Here is a 22,680-nt window from a genome sequence, read left to right as displayed (position 1 = left end):
GTGAAGCTGGTTGAGAGAATGCCAAGAGTGTGCAAAGCTGTCAAGGCACAGGGTGGCTACTTTGAAGAATCTCAAATTATAAAATATATTTATATTTGTTTAACTTCTCTGGGATATGTGGGACGCTAGCGTCCCACCTCGCCAACAGCCAGTGAAATTGCAGGGCGCCAAATTCAAAGCAACAGAAATCTCACGATTAAAATTCCTCAAACATACAAGTATTATACACCATTTTAAAGATACAGTTCTCGTGAATCCAGCCACAGTTCTCGTGAATCCAGTGTCCGATTTCAAAAAGGCTTTACGGCGAAAGCACACCTTGCGATTATGTTAGGTCAGCACCTAGCCACAGAAAACCATACAGCCATTTTCCATTTTCATTTTCCAACCAAGGAGAGGTGTCACAAAAGTCAGAAATAGAAACTTTAAAATTAAATCACTAACCTTTGATCTTCGCCGGATGGCAGGATCCCATGTTAGACAATAAATGTGTGTTTTTTGTTCTATAAAGTTAATCTTTATGTCCAAAAATCCTCATTTGAAATTGGTGCGTTGTGTTCAGAAATGCATTGTCTCAAATAAACATCAGGTGAAAGCCACATCAAATGACAGAAATACTCACCATAAACATTGATAAAAGATACAAGTGTTAAACACACAATTAAAGAAACTACTCCTTAATGCAACCTGTGTGTCAGATTTTTAAAAAGGCTTTGCAGCAAAAAATTATCATAATTAAAATTCCTCCATACAGCCATTTTCCAAAGAAGGAGAGGTGTCACAAAACTCAGAAATAGCGTTGTAAATATTCACGTACCTTTGATGATCTTCGGAATGCACTCCCAGGAATCCCAGTCCCACAAATGTTTGTTTTGTTCGATAAAGTCAATCATTTATGTCCAAATACCTCCTTTTTGTTTGCGCGTTTAGCCCAGTAATTCAAATGCACAATGCGTGAGCAATTAGTTCAGACGAAAAGTCAGTTATATTACAGTTCGTAGAAACATGTCAAACGAAGTATAGAAACAATCTTTAGGATGTTTTTATCATAAATCTTCAATAATGTTTCAACCGGACAATTCCTTTGTCTTTAGAAATGAAAAGGAACTCAGCTCGCTCTCACGGCTTTCTGTCAGACTTCTTCGTCAAACAGCTCTTATTCGCTCCCCCTTCATAGTAGAAGCCTGAAACAAGGTTGTAAAGACTGTCGACATCTAGTGGAAGCCTTAGGAACTGCAATCAGACCAAATTTACACTATCTTGGATTGGCAATGACTTGAAAAACTACAAACCTCAGATTTACCACTTCCTTTTTCTCGGGTTTTCGTCTGCCATATGAGTTCTGTTATACTGACAGACATCATGCAAACAGTTTTTTTTAGAAACTTCAGAGTGTTTTCTATCCAAATCTACTAATTATATACATTATTCTAGCTTTTGGGCCTGAGTAGCAGGCAGTTTACTCTGGGCACCTTATTCAGCCAAGCTACTCAATACTGCCCCCCAGTCCCAAAGAAGTCAGCGCTTTCTTTGGTAACTACATAACCATATGTGTTAATTTATAGTTTTGATGTCTTCACTATTATTCTACAATGTAGAACCTTTTACGAATAAAGAAAACCCCTTTGAATGAGTAGCTGTGTCCAAACTTTTGACTGGTACTGTGTATATATACATACAGTGCAACACACACGGAAGGGAACCACCATCCACAGGTCCTCTGTCATGTCTTGGAAAAGGCCACAGAATGAAACGCTGTTTCCTCCCAGCAGCACACACGAGCGACTAAATTGTGTGCCAACAAAACATTTTTAGTAACATTGAAAAAAAAGTTCAAAAAAATTATTTGCCTCCTAGGGCCTGCCTGCGGAGCTGATGTCTGAAGGTGACGCAGGGGGCCAGCAGACCCTGATGGTGACGGGTTTAACCCCCGAGGAGCTGGCTGTTACCGCTGCAGCCGAGGAGGCAGCACAACACGCTGCTACTGAGGAGGCTAATGCCCAGGCCATGGCCATACAGGCTGTCCTGCAGGCCGCACAGCACGCTGTCATGAGTGAGTAGACACACACACACACGCGCACACACACGCATTTCTGTTGGAAAACAACCCCGAGAAGATGTTGTGCATCAGTTACAATTTTACATTAGGCTTCAATCAGGCTTATATTTGGTCAGAATGGTTCGGATGCGAGGATTGTTTGGTCGACCGGGATGTCCTTGACCCATCGCGCTCTAGCGACTCCTTGTGGTGGGCCGGGCGCAGTGCCGACTTCGGTCGTTGTTTTCTCCGGCACATTGGCTTCCGGGTTCAGCGAGCAGTGTGGCTTGGCAGGGTCGTGTTTCGGAGGACACATGGCTCTCTCCCGAGTCTGTACGGGAGTTTTAGCGATGGGACAAGACTGTAACTACCAATTGGATGTCATGACATTTGGGAGAAAAGGGGGTAGAGAGTAAAAAAAAGTAAAAATAAAGATTTTGAAATCAAGTGATTCAGAATGAGAACGAGTTAGTATAAACGGCTAGTCTACAAACGCTGACTCGGCGGCCGGTGTTATTTGGTTTAAATGCGCTATCGTTACGTGGTACTGAAATGTCGCGCACAAACAAACTGATTTTCCAGATTCAAATGTTCATTTTATAATCCCGTTTTTAGTAGCGTCTGCTCTGCGTGCAATTCCACGAGTTGAAACACAACATGGTATCGGTAGGCAGTTAAACATCTCTTTTTTTACAGTAAAATAATATCTCCACGCATTTCAGTTCCATATGACTTGATTTCTGTTGGACCAAACCTCAAATGGATGAAACCGCTGTCAGAGGAGTGTGTGTGTGTGTGTGTGTGTGTGTGTTGGAAGGTACAGCCTATAGTCATTGCACAGAAGGAGCGAAGGAGATGATACCAAAAAGATGAAAATGAGAACAAGCGGACTTAACTCATTAACTCGTTAAAATTAAATATTCCTGCAGTACTGGCGTTTGTAATATCGTGCAAAAAACATACATTCAAATTAATAGATATATCACCCAGCCCTAGTTAGCAGTTTGGTAGATGGTAACGAGTCTCACCCCCCCCCCCCCCCCCCCCCCCCTCCAGATGAAGGAGACAGTGGCCAGGAGGGCCAGCATCAAACCACCACCATCCCCATTGTGTTGACTCAGGCTGAGCTGGCAGCCCTGGTACATCAACAACAACAGCTGCAGGAAGCCCAGGCTCTGGCCCAGGCGGCGGCGGCGGCAGCAGCAGCACAGCACAACCAGGTCAGTCCACCGTTGTTTTGCTTTCTTCATCAGTCTGTCTGTTCGTTTCATTTTCAAGATGATTCGATGCGATTCTAGATATGTCGACCTCTTGAACCATACGTCTTAATTTGAAACGATTCTAGATATGTCGACCTCTTGAACCATACGTTTTTGAAACGATTCTAGATATGTCGACCTCTTGAACCATACATCTTAATTTGAAACGATTCTAGATATGTTGACCTCTTGAACCATACATCTTAATTTGAAACGATTCTAGATATGTCGCCTCTTGAACCATACATCTTAATTTGAAACGATTCTAGATATGTTGACCTCTTGAACCATACATCTTAATTTGAAACGATTCTAGATATGTCGCCTCTTGAACCATACATCTTAATTTGAAACGATTCTAGATATGTCGACCTCTTGAACCATACATCTTAATTTGAAACGATTCTAGATATGTCGACTCTTGAACCATACGTCTTAATTTGAAACGATTCTAGATATGTCGACTCTTGAACCATACATCTTAATTTGAAACGATTCTAGATATGTTGACCTCTTGAACCATACATCTTAATTTGAAACGATTCTAGATATGTCGACTCTTGAACCATACATCTTAATTTGAAACGATTCTAGATATGTCGCCTCTTGAACCATACATCTTAATTTGAAACGATTCTAGATATGTCGACTCTTGAACCATACGTCTTAATTTGAAACGATTCTAGATATGTCGACTCTTGAACCATACGTTTTAATTTGAAACGGTGCGATGTGATTCGATACACTAAAGTTTGTTGCATAAAACACATTAATTTTCAATTCTAATATATATCACAGCTGTGGATGTCACCCCTCATAATGGAATGGTTCAGACCATTTGGAAGTTTGATGGACTTGAATGAGCTTCTCTTACAGTTCGTTCATCGTAGTCTTTTAGCAGGCGCTCTCTTCTAGAGACATAATTACTGCGTTCGTCGTAAGATAGCTGGTGGGGAGGTAGTGCGGTTGGGGAGGTAGTGCGGTTGGGGAGGTAGTGCGGTTGGGGAGGTAGTGCTGGTGGGGAGGTAGTGCTGGTGGGGAGGTAGTGCTGGTGGGGAGGTAGTGCGGTTGGGGAGGTAGTGCTGGGCTGGTGGGGAGGTAGTGCTGGGCTGGTGGGGAGGTAGTGCTGGGCTGGTGGGGAGGTAGTGCTGGGCTGGTGGGGAGGTAGTGCTGGGCTGGTGGGGAGGTAGTGCTGGGCTGGTGGGGAGGTAGTGCTGGGCTGGTGGGGAGGTAGTGCTGGGCTGGTGGGGAGGGGAGGTAGTGCTGGGCTGGTGGGGAGGGGAGGTAGTGCTGGGCTGGTGGGGAGGGGAGGTAGTGCTGGGCTGGTGGGGAGGTAGTGCTGGGCTGGTGGGGAGGTAGTGCTGGGCTGGAGGGGAGGTAGTGCTGGGCTGGTGGGGAGGTAGTGCTGGGCTGGTGGGGAGGTAGTGCTGGGCTGGTGGGGAGGTAGTGCTGGGCTGGTGGGGAGGTAGTGCTGGGCTGGTGGGGAGGGGAGGTAGTGCTGGGCTGCTGGGGAGGGGAGGTAGTGCTGGGCTGGTGGGGAGGGGAGGTAGTGCTGGGCTGCTGGGGAGGTAGAACTGCTGGGGAAGGAGAGCTGCTGAGCTAGTGGGGAAGGAGAGCTGCTGAGCTAGTGGGGTGATATGTGATCATATGACAGAGCTGAGTGACTTTGTCTATCGAGAGACGAGGAGAAATCCATCCTCATAGCAGTGATAGGAGAGACCCATGTGAGGATATGACAGAGCTGAGTGACTTGGTGTATAGAGAGGAGAGGGCCTAGAACTGAACCCTGGGGAACACCAGTAATGAGATTACATGGTGCAGACACAGATCGTCTCCACGTCACCTGGTAGGAGAGACCTGCCAGGTGTGATGTAATCCAGGAGTGTGCAGAGCCTGAGGCGCCCAAACCTCTTCAACCATGCAGGGAAGGGTAGCAAACGTGATTTGCTTTCTTCGTTGTGAAATTATCAACTTTACCCTGTATATCTTAAATACATTTTTTTTTTAAATACCATTTTAATTACTGATTTGCTTCAAGCAAAACTACCACAACTATTGCTGATGGTAAATGTAGTATAAACACAGCAGTGATATGGGGTTGTTCAGCTAAATTAATTAAAATGCCTTGATTTGTTGAATGGAAACTGAGGCGTTTGGGCTGCATGGCCTTCGTCAGGGAGTACAAAGATATGATCATACAATGTCCTCTTTTTTTTTTATTTAAATTTTTTTAGCAGTTTTTTCCAATCAACCCCGAATTTGAAGAGGGAGTGGTTACAGCATTCATGGGACAACACTTGGTCAGCGATACTATACACATTAACAAGTGAAATAGTGTAGATATGTTTTCAAAATTCAACTCAATTCTAGAAGCATCAGAACCACTAGAAAGGTAGTTGTAACCTTTTTTGAATAGTGGTAAGAATAGGAGAGATCTGTTTTATACTCCACGAGATCACAGCAAACATGGACCACAGCAGTCGAAACAGCATAATATCCACTAGATGACAGGGACGGGACCTCTCACGACCCCACAGGAAAGGAGAGAAATGTAAATGTTCATTTAAACCAGGGTACTTAGTGGCCTGTCGTTTGTAAATCCAGATCTTCATTTAAACCAGGGTATTTAGTGGCCTGTAGTTTGTAAATCCATATCTTCATTTAAACCAGGGTATTTAGTGGCCTGTAGTTTGTAAATCCATATCTTCATTTAAACCAGGGTATTTAGTGGCCTGTAGTTTGTACATCCATATCTCCATTTAAACCAGGGTACTTAGTGGCCTGTAGTTTGTAAATCCATATTTTCATTTAAACCAGGGTACTTAGTGGCCTGTAGTTTGTAAATCCAGATCTTCATTTAAACCAGGGTATTTAGTGGCCTGTAGTTTGTAAATCCATATCTTCATTTAAACCAGGGTATTTAGTGGCCTGTAGTTTGTAAATCCATATCTTCATTTAAACCAGGGTATTTAGTGGCCTGTAGTTTGTAATCCATATCTCCATTTAAACCAGGGTATTTAGTGGTCTGTAGATTGTAAATCCATATCTTCATTTAAACCAGGGCATTTAGTGGCCTGTAGTTTGTAAATCCAGATGTTCATTTAAACCAGGGTATTTAGTGGCCTGTAGTTTGTACATCCATATCTCCATTTAAACCAGGGTACTTAGTGGCCTGAAGTTTGTACATCCATATCTCCATTTAAACCAGGGTATTTAGTGGCCTGTAGTTTGTAAATCCATATCTCCATTTAAACCAGGGTATTTAGTGGCCTGTAGTTTGTACATCCATATCTCCATTTAAACCAGGGTATTTAGTGGCCTGTAGATTGTAAATCAATATCTCCATTTAAACCAGGGTATTTAGTGGCCTGTAGTTTGTAATCCTTATCTCCATTTAAACCAGGGTACTTAGTGGCCTGTAGTTTGTAAATCCATATCTCCATTTAAACCAGGGTATTTAGTGGCCTGTAGTTTGTAAATCCAGATCTTCATTTAAACCAGGGTACTTAGTGGCCTGTAGTTTGTACATCCATATCTCCATTTAAACCAGGGTACTTAGTGGCCTGTAGTTTGTACATCCATATCTCCATTTAAACCAGGGTATTTAGTGGCCTGTAGTTTGTACATCTATATCTCCATTTAAACCAGGGTACTTAGTGGCCTGTAGTTTGTAAATCCAGATCTCCATTTAAACCAGGGTACTTAGTGGCCTGTAGTTTGTACATCCATATCTCCATTTAAACCAGGGTATTTAGTGGCCTGTAGTTTGTACATCCATATCTCCATTTAAACCAGGGTACTTAGTGGCCTGTAGTTTGTAAATCCAGATCTCCATTTAAACCAGGGTATTTAGTGGCCTGTAGTTTGTACATCCATATCTCCATTTAAACCAGGGTATTTAGTGGCCTGTAGTTTGTACATCTATATCTCCATTTAAACCAGGGTATTTAGTGGCCTGTAGTTTGTACATCCATATCTTCATTTAAACCAGGGTATTTAGTGGCCTGTAGTTTGTAAATCCAGATCTTCATTTAAACCAGGGTACTTAGTGGCCTGTAGTTTGTACATCCATATCTCCATTTAAACCAGGGTACTTAGTGGCCTGTAGTTTGTAAATCCAGATCTTCATTTAAACCAGGGTATTATTTAGTGGCCTGTAGTTTGTAAATCCAGATCTTCATTTAAACCAGGGTATTATTTAGTGGCCTGTAGTTTGTAAATCCAGATCTTCATTTAAACCAGGGTATTATTTAGTGGCCTGTAGTTTGTAAATCCAGATCTCCATTTAAACCAGGGTATTATTTAGTGGCCTGTAGTTTGTAAATCCAGATCTCCATTTAAACCAGGGTATTTAGTGGCCTGTAGTTTGTACATCCATATCTCCATTTAATCCAGGGTATTTAGTGGCCTGTAGTTTGTAAATCCATATCTCCATTTAAACCAGGGTATTTAGTGGCCTGTAGTTTGTACATCCATATCTTCATTTAAACCAGGGTATTTAGTGGCCTGTAGTTTGTACATCCATATCTCCATTTAAACCAGGGTACTTAGTGGCCTGTAGTTTGTAAATCCAGATGTTCATTTAAACCAGGGTATTTAGTGGCCTGTAGTTTGTACATCCATATCTCCATTTAAACCAGGGTACTTAGTGGCCTGTAGTTTGTACATCCATATCTCCATTTAAACCAGGGTACTTAGTGGCCTGTAGTTTGTACATCCATATCTCCATTTAAACCAGGGTACTTAGTGGCCTGTAGTTTGTACATCCATATCTTCATTTAAACCAGGGTACTTAGTGGCCTGTAGTTTGTAATCCATATCTCCATTTAAACCAGGGTATTTAGTGGCCTGTAGTTTGTACATCCATATCTTCATTTAAACCAGGGTATTTAGTGGTCTGTAGATTGTAAATCCATATCTCCATTTAAACCAGGGTATTTAGTGGCCTGTAGATTGTAAATCCATATCTCCATTTAAACCAGGGTATTTAGTGGCCTGTAGTTTGTAATCCTTATCTTCATTTAAACCAGGGTACTTAGTGGCCTGTAGTTTGTAATCCATATCTTAATTTAAACCAGGGTATTATTTAGTGGCCTGTAGTTTGTAAATCCAGATCTTCATTTAAACCAGGGTACTTAGTGGCCTGTAGTTTGTAATCCATATCTCCATTTAAACCAGGGTACTTAGTGGCCTGTAGTTTGTACATCCATATCTCCATTTAAACCAGGGTACTTAGTGGCCTGTAGTTTGTACATCCATATCTTCATTTAAACCAGGGTATTTAGTGGCCTGTAGTTTGTAAATCCATATCTTCATTTAAACCAGGGTACTTAGTGGCCTGTAGTTTGTAATCCATATCTCCATTTAAACCAGGGTACTTAGTGGCCTGTAGTTTGTACATCCATATTTTCATTTAAACCAGGGTATTTAGTGGCCTGTAGTTTGTAAATCCATATCTTCATTTAAACCAGGGTATTATTTAGTGGCCTGTAGTTTGTAAATCCAGAATTTCATTTAAACCATGGTACTTAGTGGCCTGTAGTTTGTAAATCCAGATCTTCATTTAAACCAGGGTATTTAGTGGCCTGTAGTTTGTAAATCCATATCTTCATTTAAACCAGGGTATTTAGTGGCCTGTAGTTTGTAAATCCATATCTTCATTTAAACCAGGGTATTTAGTGGCCTGTAGTTTGTAATCCATATCTCCATTTAAACCAGGGTATTTAGTGGTCTGTAGATTGTAAATCCATATCTTCATTTAAACCAGGGCATTTAGTGGCCTGTAGTTTGTAAATCCAGATGTTCATTTAAACCAGGGTATTTAGTGGCCTGTAGTTTGTACATCCATATCTCCATTTAAACCAGGGTACTTAGTGGCCTGTAGTTTGTACATCCATATCTCCATTTAAACCAGGGTATTTAGTGGCCTGTAGTTTGTAAATCCATATCTCCATTTAAACCAGGGTATTTAGTGGCCTGTAGTTTGTACATCAATATCTCCATTTAAACCAGGGTATTTAGTGGCCTGTAGATTGTAAATCAATATCTCCATTTAAACCAGGGTATTTAGTGGCCTGTAGTTTGTAATCCTTATCTCCATTTAAACCAGGGTACTTAGTGGCCTGTAGTTTGTACATCCATATCTCCATTTAAACCACGGTACTTAGTGGCCTGTAGTTTGTACATCCATATCTCCATTTAAACCAGGGTATTTAGTGGCCTGTAGTTTGTACATCTATATCTCCATTTAAACCAGGGTACTTAGTGGCCTGTAGTTTGTAAATCCAGATCTCCATTTAAACCAGGGTACTTAGTGGCCTGTAGTTTGTACATCCATATCTTCATTTAAACCAGGGTATTTAGTGGCCTGTAGTTTGTACATCCATATCTCCATTTAAACCAGGGTACTTAGTGGCCTGTAGTTTGTAAATCCAGATCTCCATTTAAACCAGGGTATTTAGTGGCCTGTAGTTTGTACATCCATATCTCCATTTAAACCAGGGTATTTAGTGGCCTGTAGTTTGTACATCTATAGCTCCATTTAAACCAGGGTATTTAGTGGCCTGTAGTTTGTACATCCATATCTTCATTTAAACCAGGGTATTTAGTGGCCTGTAGTTTGTAAATCCAGATCTTCATTTAAACCAGGGTACTTAGTGGCCTGTAGTTTGTACATCCATATCTCCATTTAAACCAGGGTACTTAGTGGCCTGTAGTTTGTAAATCCAGATCTTCATTTAAACCAGGGTATTATTTAATGGCCTGTAGTTTGTAAATCCAGATCTTCATTTAAACCAGGGTATTATTTAGTGGCCTGTAGTTTGTAAATCCAGATCTTCATTTAAACCAGGGTATTATTTAGTGGCCTGTAGTTTGTAAATCCAGATCTTCATTTAAACCAGGGTATTATTTAGTGGCCTGTAGTTTGTAAATCCAGATCTCCATTTAAACCAGGGTATTTAGTGGCCTGTAGTTTGTACATCCATATCTCCATTTAATCCAGGGTATTTAGTGGCCTGTAGTTTGTAAATCCATATCTCCATTTAAACCAGGGTATTTAGTGGCCTGTAGTTTGTACATCCATATCTTCATTTAAACCAGGGTATTTAGTGGCCTGTAGTTTGTACATCCATATCTCCATTTAAACCAGGGTACTTAGTGGCCTGTAGTTTGTAAATCCAGATGTTCATTTAAACCAGGGTATTTAGTGGCCTGTAGTTTGTACATCCATATCTCCATTTAAACCAGGGTACTTAGTGGCCTGTAGTTTGTACATCCATATCTCCATTTAAACCAGGGTACTTAGTGGCCTGTAGTTTGTACATCCATATCTCCATTTAAACCAGGGTACTTAGTGGCCTGTAGTTTGTACATCCATATCTCCATTTAAACCAGGGTACTTAGTGGCCTGTAGTTTGTACATCCATATCTTCATTTAAACCAGGGTACTTAGTGGCCTGTAGTTTGTAATCCATATCTCCATTTAAACCAGGGTATTTAGTGGCCTGTAGTTTGTACATCCATATCTTCATTTAAACCAGGGTATTTAGTGGTCTGTAGATTGTAAATCCATATCTCCATTTAAACCAGGGTATTTAGTGGCCTGTAGATTGTAAATCCATATCTCCATTTAAACCAGGGTATTTAGTGGCCTGTAGTTTGTAATCCTTATCTTCATTTAAACCAGGGTACTTAGTGGCCTGTAGTTTGTAATCCATATCTTCATTTAAACCAGGGTATTATTTAGTGGCCTGTAGTTTGTAAATCCAGATCTTCATTTAAACCAGGGTACTTAGTGGCCTGTAGTTTGTAATCCATATCTCCATTTAAACCAGGGTACTTAGTGGCCTGTAGTTTGTACATCCATATCTCCATTTAAACCAGGGTACTTAGTGGCCTGTAGTTTGTACATCCATATCTTCATTTAAACCAGGGTATTTAGTGGCCTGTAGTTTGTAAATCCATATCTTCATTTAAACCAGGGTATTATTTAGTGGCCTGTAGTTTGTAAATCCAGATCTTCATTTAAACCAGGGTACTTAGTGGCCTGTAGTTTGTACATCCATATCTCCATTTAAACCAGGGTACTTAGTGGCCTGTAGTTTGTAAATCCATATCTCCATTTAAACCAGGGTACTTAGTGGCCTGTAGTTTGTACATCCAAAAACGTTCCCTTTTTGGTTTAGCTGTTTAAGAGAAGGTCCCATTTTTTTAATTGAGGCCGGAACATGATCAATACCCATAGCTTGTAGTGGAGGACTTGTAGTGCCTTTTGCCATGGGTTATTCTTCATTGGCTATCCGTATGGAGCCGGTGTCTCTTTGTCCATCCAATGTAGAACACCTTGCGCTGTGGCCATTCCAATCGGTCAGTGAACGAGTGGTTTTTGCACTTCATTCAATGCTTCAACTTGATTATATTTTAGCTGTGTCAACAAAATACTAATTCCCGTTGCTATATTTCTACAATGTTTGCCCTGGTTACATGTAAAAAATGAGCCGTTTGGGTTTTATTGGTCAAGGTAGGGTTAGGGTTAGGGTTAGGGTTAGGTAGGACATCTCTTAAAGGGTAGGACATCTCTTAACACATCTCTTAAAGGGTAGGGCATCTCTTAAAGGGTAGGGCATCTCTTAAAGGGTAGGGCATCTCTTAAAGGGTAGGGCATCTCTTAAAAGGTAGGACATCTCTTAAAGGGTAGGACATCTCTTAAAGGGTAGGGCATCTCTTAAAGGGTAGGGCATCTCTTAAAGGGTAGGGCATCTCTTAAAGGGTAGGGCATCTCTTAAAAGGTAGGACATCTCTTAAAGGGTAGGCCATCTCTTAAAGGGTAGGACATCTCTTAAAGGGTAGGACATCTCTTAAAGGGTAGGACATCTCTTAAAGGGTAGGACATCTCTTAAAGGGTAGGCCATCTCTTAAAGGGTAGGACTGGTGGCTCAGTGAAAGACTTGGCTTAGTAGCGTATCACTTTGGATGATTCCCCCAAATTATTTTTAATGATTCTTTTTTAGAATGTTTTCTGGTTCTGTGATATATTATCTAACACATTAATGTTTCGTCCCGGCTCTTATAACGGCATCTTTCAGGATCTGAGCGCTGTAACAGAGATTCTCCAATTCAGCAGATTTGACACTGTGGTCTGTTTCTTGATCGCAGATTCTGTGGACTCTTTGGAATTGGCCGTTTTGAAATGTTCTCTTTTAGACTTTTTTGGGGGGGGGGTGAAAGCTGTCTTGCCCTCAGGATGGTAATTCCCATCTGTAGGCTTCCTAAGGTTTGATGTCATTTTTAGTGATCTCAAGGTCCCCAAAAAATGTGTAGTTATCCTTGCTGTACTCCATAGTTAGTTTGATGTTATGGTTAATTCTGTTATGGTATTGGTGGAAGGAAACAAACGTATCTTCTCAGCCAGATCAGGCAAACATTAATATAGCGTCTCCACCACCATATAAGCCTGTCAAATAACTTGTTTCCCAAGGATCCAAAATGAAGTCATTTTCCCATTTCCTTAAGTAGAAACCAGCGTAAGAAGGGCTGTAGCAAGCTCTCAATTAAGTAGAAACCAGCGTAAGAAGGGCTGTAGCAAGCTCCCAGTTAAGTAGAAACCAGTTTAAGAAGGGCTGTAGCAAGCTCCCAGTTAAGTAGAAACCAGCGTAAGAAGGGCTGTAGCAAGCTCCCAGTTAAGTAGAAACCAGCGTAAGAAGGGCTGTAGCAAGCTCCCAGTTAAGTAGAAACCAGCGTAAGAAGGGCTGTAGCAAGCTCCCAGTTAAGTAGAAACCAGCGTAAGAAGGGCTGTAGCAAGCTCCCAGTTAAGTAGAAACCAGCTTAAGAAGGGCTGTAGCAAGCTCCCAGTTAAGTAGAAACCAGCGTAAGAAGGGCTGTAGCAAGCTCCCAGTTAAGTAGAAACCAGCGTAAGAAGGGCTGTAGCAAGCTCCCAGTTAAGTAGAAACCAGCGTAAGAAGGGCTGTAGCAAGCTCCCAGTTAAGTAGAAACCAGCTTAAGAAGGGCTGTAGCAAGCTCCCAGTTAAGTAGAAACCAGCTTAAGGGCTGTAGCAAGCTCCCAGTTAAGTAGAAACCAGCTTAAGGGCTGTAGCAAGCTCCCAGTTAAGTAGAAACCAGCGTAAGAAGGGCTGTAAGCAAGCTCCCAGTTAAGTAGAAACCAGCGTAAGAAGGGCTGTAGCAAGCTCCCAGTTAAGTAGAAACCAGCGTAAGAAGAGCTGTAGCAAGCTCCCAGTTAAGTAGAAACCAGCGTAAGAAGGGCAGTAGCAAGCTCCCAGTTAAGTAGAAACCAGCGTAAGAAGGGATGTAGCAAGCTCCCAGTTAAGTAGAAACCAGTTTAAGAAGGGCTGTAGCAAGCTCCCAGTTAAGTAGAAACCAGTTTAAGAAGGGCTGTAGCAAGCTCCCAGTTAAGTAGAAACCAACTTAAGAAGGGCTGTAGCAAGCTCCCAGTTGCATGTTTAGATTGACACTGGAGGGGAAGGACACCGTTGTCAGAAAATGTCGTTTTTTTTTTGGGATGGTAGAAAGAAAGACATTTCAGATGGGAAAAAAATATGAACCAGCGATTCGTAACGTTTTAATTGATTTTGAGACCGATGCGTGTAACATTTGGGTCGGTTTGGGGTCCCGCGGACCAATGCACTCGATGCGTGTCGGTGAAGCGTTTCGTATTAAATCTATAAACCGATTGGTTTTTGTGAAGAAATGTGCTGTGTAAATGAAGTTTGATCTGACCCAGCCCACAGAGGGCCTGGCCCCAGCAGACAGCCTGAACGACCCGGCGTCAGAGAGTAACGGCCAGGAGCTGGCTGCAGCAGTGACCCAGGCGGTGGCCCGGCTAGCCCCAACCTGCACCATGGTGGTGACAACCCCGGCTAAGACTCAGCCCATGATGGTGGCAACCCCTGCTAAGACTCAGCCCATGATGGTGGCAACCCCGGCTAAGACTCAGCCCATGATGGTGGTAACCCCGGCTAAGACTCAGCCCATGATGGTGGCAACCCCTGCTAAGACTCAGCCCATGATGGTGGCAACCCCTGCTAAGACTCAGCCCATGATGGTGGCAACCCCTGCTAAGACTCAGCCCATGATGGTGGCAACCCCTGCTAAAACTCAGCCCATGATGGTGGCCAGTCCGGCTAAGATGCAGGCAGCTGCGACCCTGGCAGAGGTGGCTAACGGCATAGAGTCTGCTGCAGGGGTGAGTGGACTGAACCTTGTCTGAAATGTTGTCATCTGTTGATTGATTGTTAGATGTCTCGGATTTATGTTCACCTCTTGATACTGAAAAATTATTAGTTTTCTTGAGATTTACTGTCTAAGTAGAATATTTTGTCAAAAAATATAATCTTTTTGACCCTATTTCCAGAGATAGATGTTAAAGGATGTTTATTACCTTGTCTTCTAATCCTCCAGATTATTACCTTGTCTTCTAATCCTCCAGATTATTACCTTGTCTTCTAATCATCCAGATTATTACCTTTTAGTACTCCAGATTATTACCTTGTCTTCTAATCCTCCAGATTATTACCTTGTCTTCTAATACTCCAGATTATTACCTTCTAATACTCCAGATTATTACCTTGTCTTCTAGTACTCCAGATTATTACCTTCTAGTACTCCAGATTATTACTTTGTCTTCTAATACTCCAGATTATTACTTTGTCTTCTAATACTCCAGATTATTACCTTGTCTTCTAATACTCCAGATTATTACCTTGTCTTCTAATCCTCCAGATTATTACCTTCTAATACTCCAGATTATTACCTTCTAGTACTCCAGATTATTAATTTGTCTTCTAATACTACAGATTATTACCTTGTCTTCTAATCCTCCAGATTATTACCTTGTCTTCTAATACTCCAGATTATTACCTTCTAGTACTCCAGATTATTACCTTGTCTTCTAATCCTCCAGATTATTACCTTTTAGTACTCCAGATTATTACCTTTTAGTACTCCAGATTATTACCTTTTAGTACTCCAGATTATTACCTTCTAGTACTCCAGATTATTACCTTCTAGTACTCCAGATTATTACCTTCTAGTACTCCAGATTATTACCTTCTAGTACTCCAGATTATTACCTTCTAGTACTCCAGATTATTACCTTGTCTTCTAATACTCCAGATTATTACCTTCTAGTACTCCAGATTATTACCTTGTCTTCTAATCCTCCAAATTATTACCTTCTAGTACTCCAGATTATTACCTTCTAGTACTCCAGAGTATTATCTTATAATCCTCCAGATTATTACCTTCTAGTACTCCAGATTATTACCTTGTCTTCTAATACTCCAAATTATTACCTTCTAGTACTCCAGATTATTACCTTCTAGTACTCCAGAGTATTATCTTCTAATCCTCCAGATTATTACCTTCTAGTACTCCAGATTATTACCTTGTCTTCTAATACTCCCATATTGTTTATTTAGAGACAAGGAGCTCCTCCTGCGGTGGCCAAAGCCCCGGTGAAGAAAGACAACCAGTGGTTTGATGTTGGCATCGTCAAGGTGACCAACACCGTGGTCACACACTACTACTTGCCCGCTGACGACCAAGCCACTGTCGATGTAAGACACTCCCACACCACGCACACACACACCACACACACTACCCGCTGACGACCAAGCCACTGTTGTGGTAAGACACTCCACACACACTACACGCTGATGACCAGGCCCCTGTCGATGTAAGACCCTATTAAGGCATCAGCATGCTTCAGTTCGGCTGGTGCCTGTGCTCACATAATCCCTTAAAAGGACCTTGGCTTGAATTATAATAATTTTTTTAAAGCGCTGATAGTACTTTTTGGCCATTTTGAGATGCCCGTAGCCTGTTTACACTTCCTCAAAATAAGTCCGAATGAATCTAAGATAACTCATGTCATTCATTTTGATGTTTTTGCAGAGGAGATCTTTGTCGTGATTTTACGTCTTTAGATATTTAGTGCAGTATTTCTCAATGACAGAAATTTGCATGAACGAGTCGTCTCTGGTTGAGTGACAACGACTTTATTGAAGAATCCCTACTGTGGACCAATCACTGACACTGTGGACCAGTCACTGACACTGTGGACCAGTCACTGACACTGTGGACCAGTCACTGACACTGTGGACCAGTCACTGACACTGTGGACCAGTCACTGACACTGTGGACCAATCGCTGACACTGTGGACCAATCGCTGACACTGTGGACCAATCACTGACACTGTGGACCAATCGCTGACACTGTGGACCAATCGCTGACACTGTGGACCAATCGCTGACACTGTGGACCAATCGCTGACACTGTGGACCAATCACTGACACTGTGGACCAATCGCTGACACTGTGGACCAATCGCTGACACTGTGGACCAATCGCTGACACTGTGGACCAATCGCTGACACTGTGGACCAATCGCTGACACTGTGGACCAATCGCTGACACTGTGGACCAATCGCTGACACTGTGGACCAATCGCTGACACTGTGGACCAATCGCTGACACTGTGGACCAATCACTGACACTGTGGACCAATCGCTGACACTGTGGACCAATCGCTGACACTGTGGACCAATCGCTGACACTGTGGACCAATCGCTGACACTGTGGACCAATCACTGACACTGTGGACCAATCACTGACACTGTGGACCAATCACTGACAAATGGGGCATGGACTTCGGCTCCGAACTTCGGCTTGTCACTCAGAAACATATTTGTGTGCCCGAACAGTCGGGAGAAAAGAAAAAGAAAAACTCTCAGAAGTCCAAAACAAACTTCACAAAATGTTGTCATAATATACGCAGTGACTCTTCCAAAGGGTTTCTGCCGGGAAGTAAGCAGACGCCTTAAAAACAAGGCTGCTGTTCTGAAGTCACTATAATGCCACCATGGAATCTATGATGATTACATTGGGTTTATATAGCGCTTCTCTAGGGCTCTTTCACTCATGCTCACTCATCCTCTCCTTCTCAAAACACTTCTGACCTTCTCGTCCAATATTTTGAGGAGGCGAGAAAGAGAGGACGCGTAGAATCCATTGCGTTTGGTTTATTTTGTGCTTTTCGAATATATATACAGTGCCTTGCGAAAGTATTCGGCCCCCTTGAACTTTGCAACCTTTTGCCACATTTCAGGCTTCAAACATAAAGATATAAAACTGTATTTTTTTTGTGAAGAATCAACAACAAGTGGGACACAATCATGAAGTGGAATGACATTTATTGGATATTTAAAACTTTTTTAACAAATCAAAAACTGAAAAATTGGGCGTGCAAAATTCAAGCCGAAACTCCACCATCTGAGCTCGGGTCCTTTGTTTGAAATTTGTACGGTAGCTTTATTCATCCCGGGGGAAGAAGGTGGCAGGCACACCATTCACCACTTCAGACTATATTAAATATATTATATATAAAGTAGATGAGCTCAGGGCGAGGATCTCCTTCCAGAGAGACATCAATGTATCATGTCTCTCTGGATATGTTGTCCCTGTCCAGTCATTCAGCGGGGGTTCTCCGTCCATTGTGAGGACGGGAAGAAAGAACTCTCAAGAGACGAGGAAAGGAGGAAGGGTTTGCTTTATGACTAGCACAATCACACCATGAGTTGTTAAAGTACAGGAACTTTTGTTCTCCCTATCAAATACCCGATCGTGTTGGAAGTGTGTTCCCTCAGACCACTACTCTACTACCACATATCTACAATACATTCAGTGTGTTCCCTCAGACCACTACTCTACTACCACATATCTACAACACATTAAGTGTGTTCCCTCAGCCCACTACTCTACAATACATTAAGTGTGTTCCCTCAGACCACTACTCTACAATACATTAAGTGTGTTCCCTCAGACCACTACTCTACAATACATTAAGTGTGTTCCCTCAGACCACTACTCTACTACCACAATACATTAAGTGTGTTCCCTCAGACCACTACTCTACTACCACAATACATTAAGTGTGTTCCCTCAGACCACTACTCTACAATACATTAAGTGTGTTCCCTCAGACCACTACTCTACAATACATTAAGTGTGTTCCCTCAGACCACTACTCTACAATACATTAAGTGTGTTCCCTCAGACCACTACTCTACAATACATTAAGTGTGTTCCCTCAGACCACTACTCTACAATACATTAAGTGTGTTCCCTCAGACCACTACTCTACAATACATTAAGTGTTACCTCAGACCACTACTACCACATATCTACAATACATTAAGTGTGTTCCCTCAGACCACTACTCTACTACCACATATCTACAATACATTAAGTGTTACCTCAGACCACTACTACCACATGTCTACAATACATTAAGTGTTACCTCAGACCACTACTCTACAATACATTAAGTGTTACCTCAGACCACTACTACCACATATCTACAATACATTAAGTGTGTTCCCTCAGACCACTACTCTACAATACATTAAGTGTTACCTCAGACCACTACTACCACATATCTACAATACATTAAGTGTGTTCCCTCAGACCACTACTACCACAATACATTAAGTGTGTTACCTCAGACCACTACTCTACTACCACATATCTACAATACATTAAGTGTTACCTCAGACCACTACTACCACATATCTACAATACATTAAGTGTGTTCCCTCAGACCACTACTCTACTACCACATATCTACAATACATTAAGTGTTACCTCAGACCACTACTACCACATATCTACAATACATTAAGTGTTACCTCAGACCACTACTACCACATATCTACAATACATTAAGTGTGTTCCCTCAGGCCACTACTCTACAATACATTAAGTGTGTTACCTCAGACCACTACTACCACATATCTACAATACATTAAGTGTCTATACTCTACTACCACATGTCTACAATACATTAAGTGTTACCTCAGACCACTACTCTACTACCACATATCTACAATACATTAAGTGTTACCTCAGACCACTACTACCACATATCTACAATACATTAAGTGTGTTCCCTCAGACCACTACTCTACAATACATTAAGTGTGTTCCCTCAGACCACTACTCTACAATACATTAAGTGTTACCTCAGACCACTACTACCACATATCTACAATACATTAAGTGTTACCTCAGACCACTACTACCACATATCTACAATACATTAAGTGTTACCTCAGACCACTACTACCACATATCTACAATACATTAAGTGTTACCTCAGACCACTACTACCACATATCTACAATACATTAAGTGTTACCTCAGACCACTACTCTACTACCACATATCTACAACACATTAAGTGTGTTCCCTCAGACCACTACTCTACTACCACATATCTACAACACATTAAGTGTTACCTCAGACCACTACTACCACATATCTACAATACATTAAGTGTGTTCCCTCAGACCACTACTCTACAACACATTAAGTGTGTTCCCTCAGACCAGTACTCTACAATACATTAAGTGTTACCTCAGACCACTACTACCACAATACATTAAGTGTTACTTCAGACCACTACTACCACATATCTACAATACATTAAGTGTTACCTCAGACCACTACTCTACTACCACATATCTACAACACATTAAGTGTTACCTCAGACCACTACTACCACAATACATTAAGTGTTACCTCAGACCACTACTCTACAATACATTAAGTGTGTTCCCTCAGACCACTACTCTACAATACATTAAGTGTTACCTCAGACCACTACTCTACAATACATTAAGTGTTACCTCAGACCACTACTCTACAATACATTAAGTGTTACCTCAGACCACTACTCTACAATACATTAAGTGTTACCTCAGACCACTACTCTACAATACATTAAGTGTTACCTCAGACCACTACTCTACAATACATTAAGTGTTACCTCAGACCACTACTACCACATATCTACAATACATTAAGTATTACCTCAGATCACTACTACTCTACAATACATTAAGTGTTACCTCAGACCACTACTCTACAATACATTAAGTGTTACCTCAGACCACTACTCTACAATACATTAAGTGTTACCTCAGACCACTACTCTACTACCACAATACATTAAGTATTACCTCAGACCACTACTCTACAATACATTAAGTGTTACCTCAGACCACTACTCTACAATACATTAAGTGTGTTCCCTCAGACCACTACTCTACAATACATTAAGTGTTACCTCAGACCACTACTCTACAATACATTAAGTGTGTTCCCTCAGACCACTACTCTACAATACATTAAGTGTTACCTCAGACCACTACTACCACATATCTACAATACATTAAGTGTGTTCCCTCAGACCACTACTCTACTACCACATATCTACAATACATTAAGTGTTACCTCAGACCACTACTACCACATGTCTACAATACATTAAGTGTTACCTCAGACCACTACTCTACTACCACATATCTACAATACATTAAGTGTTACCTCAGACCACTACTACCACATATCTACAATACATTAAGTGTTACCTCAGACCACTACTACCACATATCTACAATACATTAAGTGTTCCCTCAGACCACTACTCTACAATACATTAAGTGTGTTCCCTCAGGCCACTACTCTACAATACATTAAGTGTGTTACCTCAGACCACTACTACCACATATCTACAATACATTAAGTGTCTATACTCTACTACCACATATCTACAATACATTAAGTGTCTATACTCTACTACCACATATCTACAATACATTAAGTGTTACCTCAGACCACTACTCTACAATACATTAAGTGTGTTCCCTCAGACCACTACTCTACAATACATTAAGTGTGTTCCCTCAGACCACTACTCTACAATACATTAAGTGTTACCTCAGACCACTACTCTACAATACATTAAGTATTACCTCAGACCACTACTCTACAATACATTAAGTGTTACCTCAGACCACTACTCTACAATACATTAAGTGTTACCTCAGACCACTACTCTACTACCACAATACATTAAGTGTTACCTCAGACCACTACTCTACAATACATTAAGTGTTACCTCAGACCACTACTCTACTACCACGTCTCTTCTCCCAAGATCATTTTCTTCGGTCAACGTCACTGCTTGTTCTGGGATTTGTTTTTTACTTTTATGATTGTGTGTTTTTTGTACTGCTAGGTATTACTACTGCACTGTTGGAGTTAACGTATTACTACTGCACTGTTGGAGTTAACGTATTACTACTGCACTGTTGGAGTTAACGTATTACTACTGCACTGTTGGAGTTAACGTATTACTACTGCACTGTTGGAGTTAACGTATTACTACTGCACTGTTGGAGTTAACGTATTACTACTGCACTGTTGGAGTTAACGTATTACTACTGCACTGTTGGAGTTAACGTATTACTACTGCACTGTTGGAGTTAACGTATTACTACTGCACTGTTGGAGTTAACGTATTACTACTGCACTGTTGGAGTTAACGTATTACTACTGCACTGTTGGAGTTAACGTATTACTACTGCACTGTTGGAGTTAACGTATTACTACTGCACTGTTGGAGTTAACGTATTACTACTGCACTGTTGGAGTTAACGTATTACTACTGCACTGTTGGAGTTAACGTATTACTACTGCACTGTTGGAGTTAACGTATTACTACTGCACTGTTGGAGTTAACGTATTACTACTGCACTGTTGGAGTTAACGAAACAAGCATTTAGCTGCATCTTAGATCACATCTGCAAATCTGTGTACGCTACCAATTAACTTGAATTTAATTGAATCACGTCGTGTGTGTGTGTGTGACTGAACTTGTCTTGCTCTTGTAGGATGACTCTGGGGCGATCCCAGACTACAGTCAAATGAAGAAGATGGATCTCCAGCCTGGGACGGCCTATAAATTCAGAGTGGCCGGGATCAACACCTGCGGTCGGGGGAACTTCTCAGAGGTCTCGGCCTTCAAGACGTGTCTACCAGGCTTCCCCGGAGCTCCCTGTGCTATCAAGATCAGCAAGGTAACACATTTGCATTTTTACACAACAAATATGAAGGCAACGTGTACCGTGTTGGTCCCGTGCTTCATGAGCTGAAATAAAAGATCCCAGAAAAAGCTTATTTCTCTCAAATGTTGTGCACAAATTTGTTTACATCCTTGTTAGTACTTATCCTTTTGCCAAGATAATCCATCTACTTGACAGGTGTGGCATATCAAGAAGCTGATTAAACAGCATGGTCGTTACACAGGTGCACCTTGTGCTGGGAACAATAAAAGACCACTCTTAAGTGTAATGTGCAGATACGTCACACATCACAACGCCACAGATGTCTCAAGTTTTAAGTGAGCGTGCAATTGGCATGCTGACTGCAGGAATGTCCACCAGAGTTGTTGCCAGGGAATTGAATGTTCATTTCTCTACCATAAGCCGCCTCCAACATCGTTTTAGAGAATTTGGCAGTACGTCC

General features: G+C 41.5%; 1 protein-coding gene and 1 long non-coding RNA gene across 8 annotated transcripts in view; one reads left to right on the top strand and one right to left on the bottom strand.

Moving 5' to 3' along the window:
• Window positions 1-22,680, bottom strand: part of LOC149981353 (uncharacterized) — a 437,375-nt gene that overhangs the window by 402,229 nt on the left and 12,466 nt on the right. The window lies entirely within an intron of this gene.
• hcfc1b (host cell factor C1b) overlaps window positions 1-22,680 on the top strand; it is a 77,636-nt gene that overhangs the window by 49,801 nt on the left and 5,155 nt on the right. For all 7 annotated transcript variants that reach the window (XM_036989073.2, XM_036989069.2, XM_090185545.1 and 4 more), the window contains 5 exons: window positions 1,858-2,053; window positions 3,095-3,258; window positions 14,036-14,497; window positions 15,732-15,869; window positions 22,047-22,232. In XM_036989073.2, coding sequence (XP_036844968.2) covers window positions 1,858-2,053; window positions 3,095-3,258; window positions 14,036-14,497; window positions 15,732-15,869; window positions 22,047-22,232 — 1,146 coding nt within the window. The remainder of the gene's footprint in view (window positions 1-1,857; window positions 2,054-3,094; window positions 3,259-14,035; window positions 14,498-15,731; window positions 15,870-22,046; window positions 22,233-22,680) is intronic.

This window comes from Oncorhynchus mykiss, chromosome 9 (genome assembly GCF_057628025.1).
Source record: "Oncorhynchus mykiss isolate SJ-2025 chromosome 9, ASM5762802v1, whole genome shotgun sequence".
Classification (NCBI taxonomy): Eukaryota; Metazoa; Chordata; class Actinopteri; order Salmoniformes; family Salmonidae; genus Oncorhynchus; species Oncorhynchus mykiss.
This window is presented reverse-complemented; position numbering and strand designations above follow the sequence as displayed.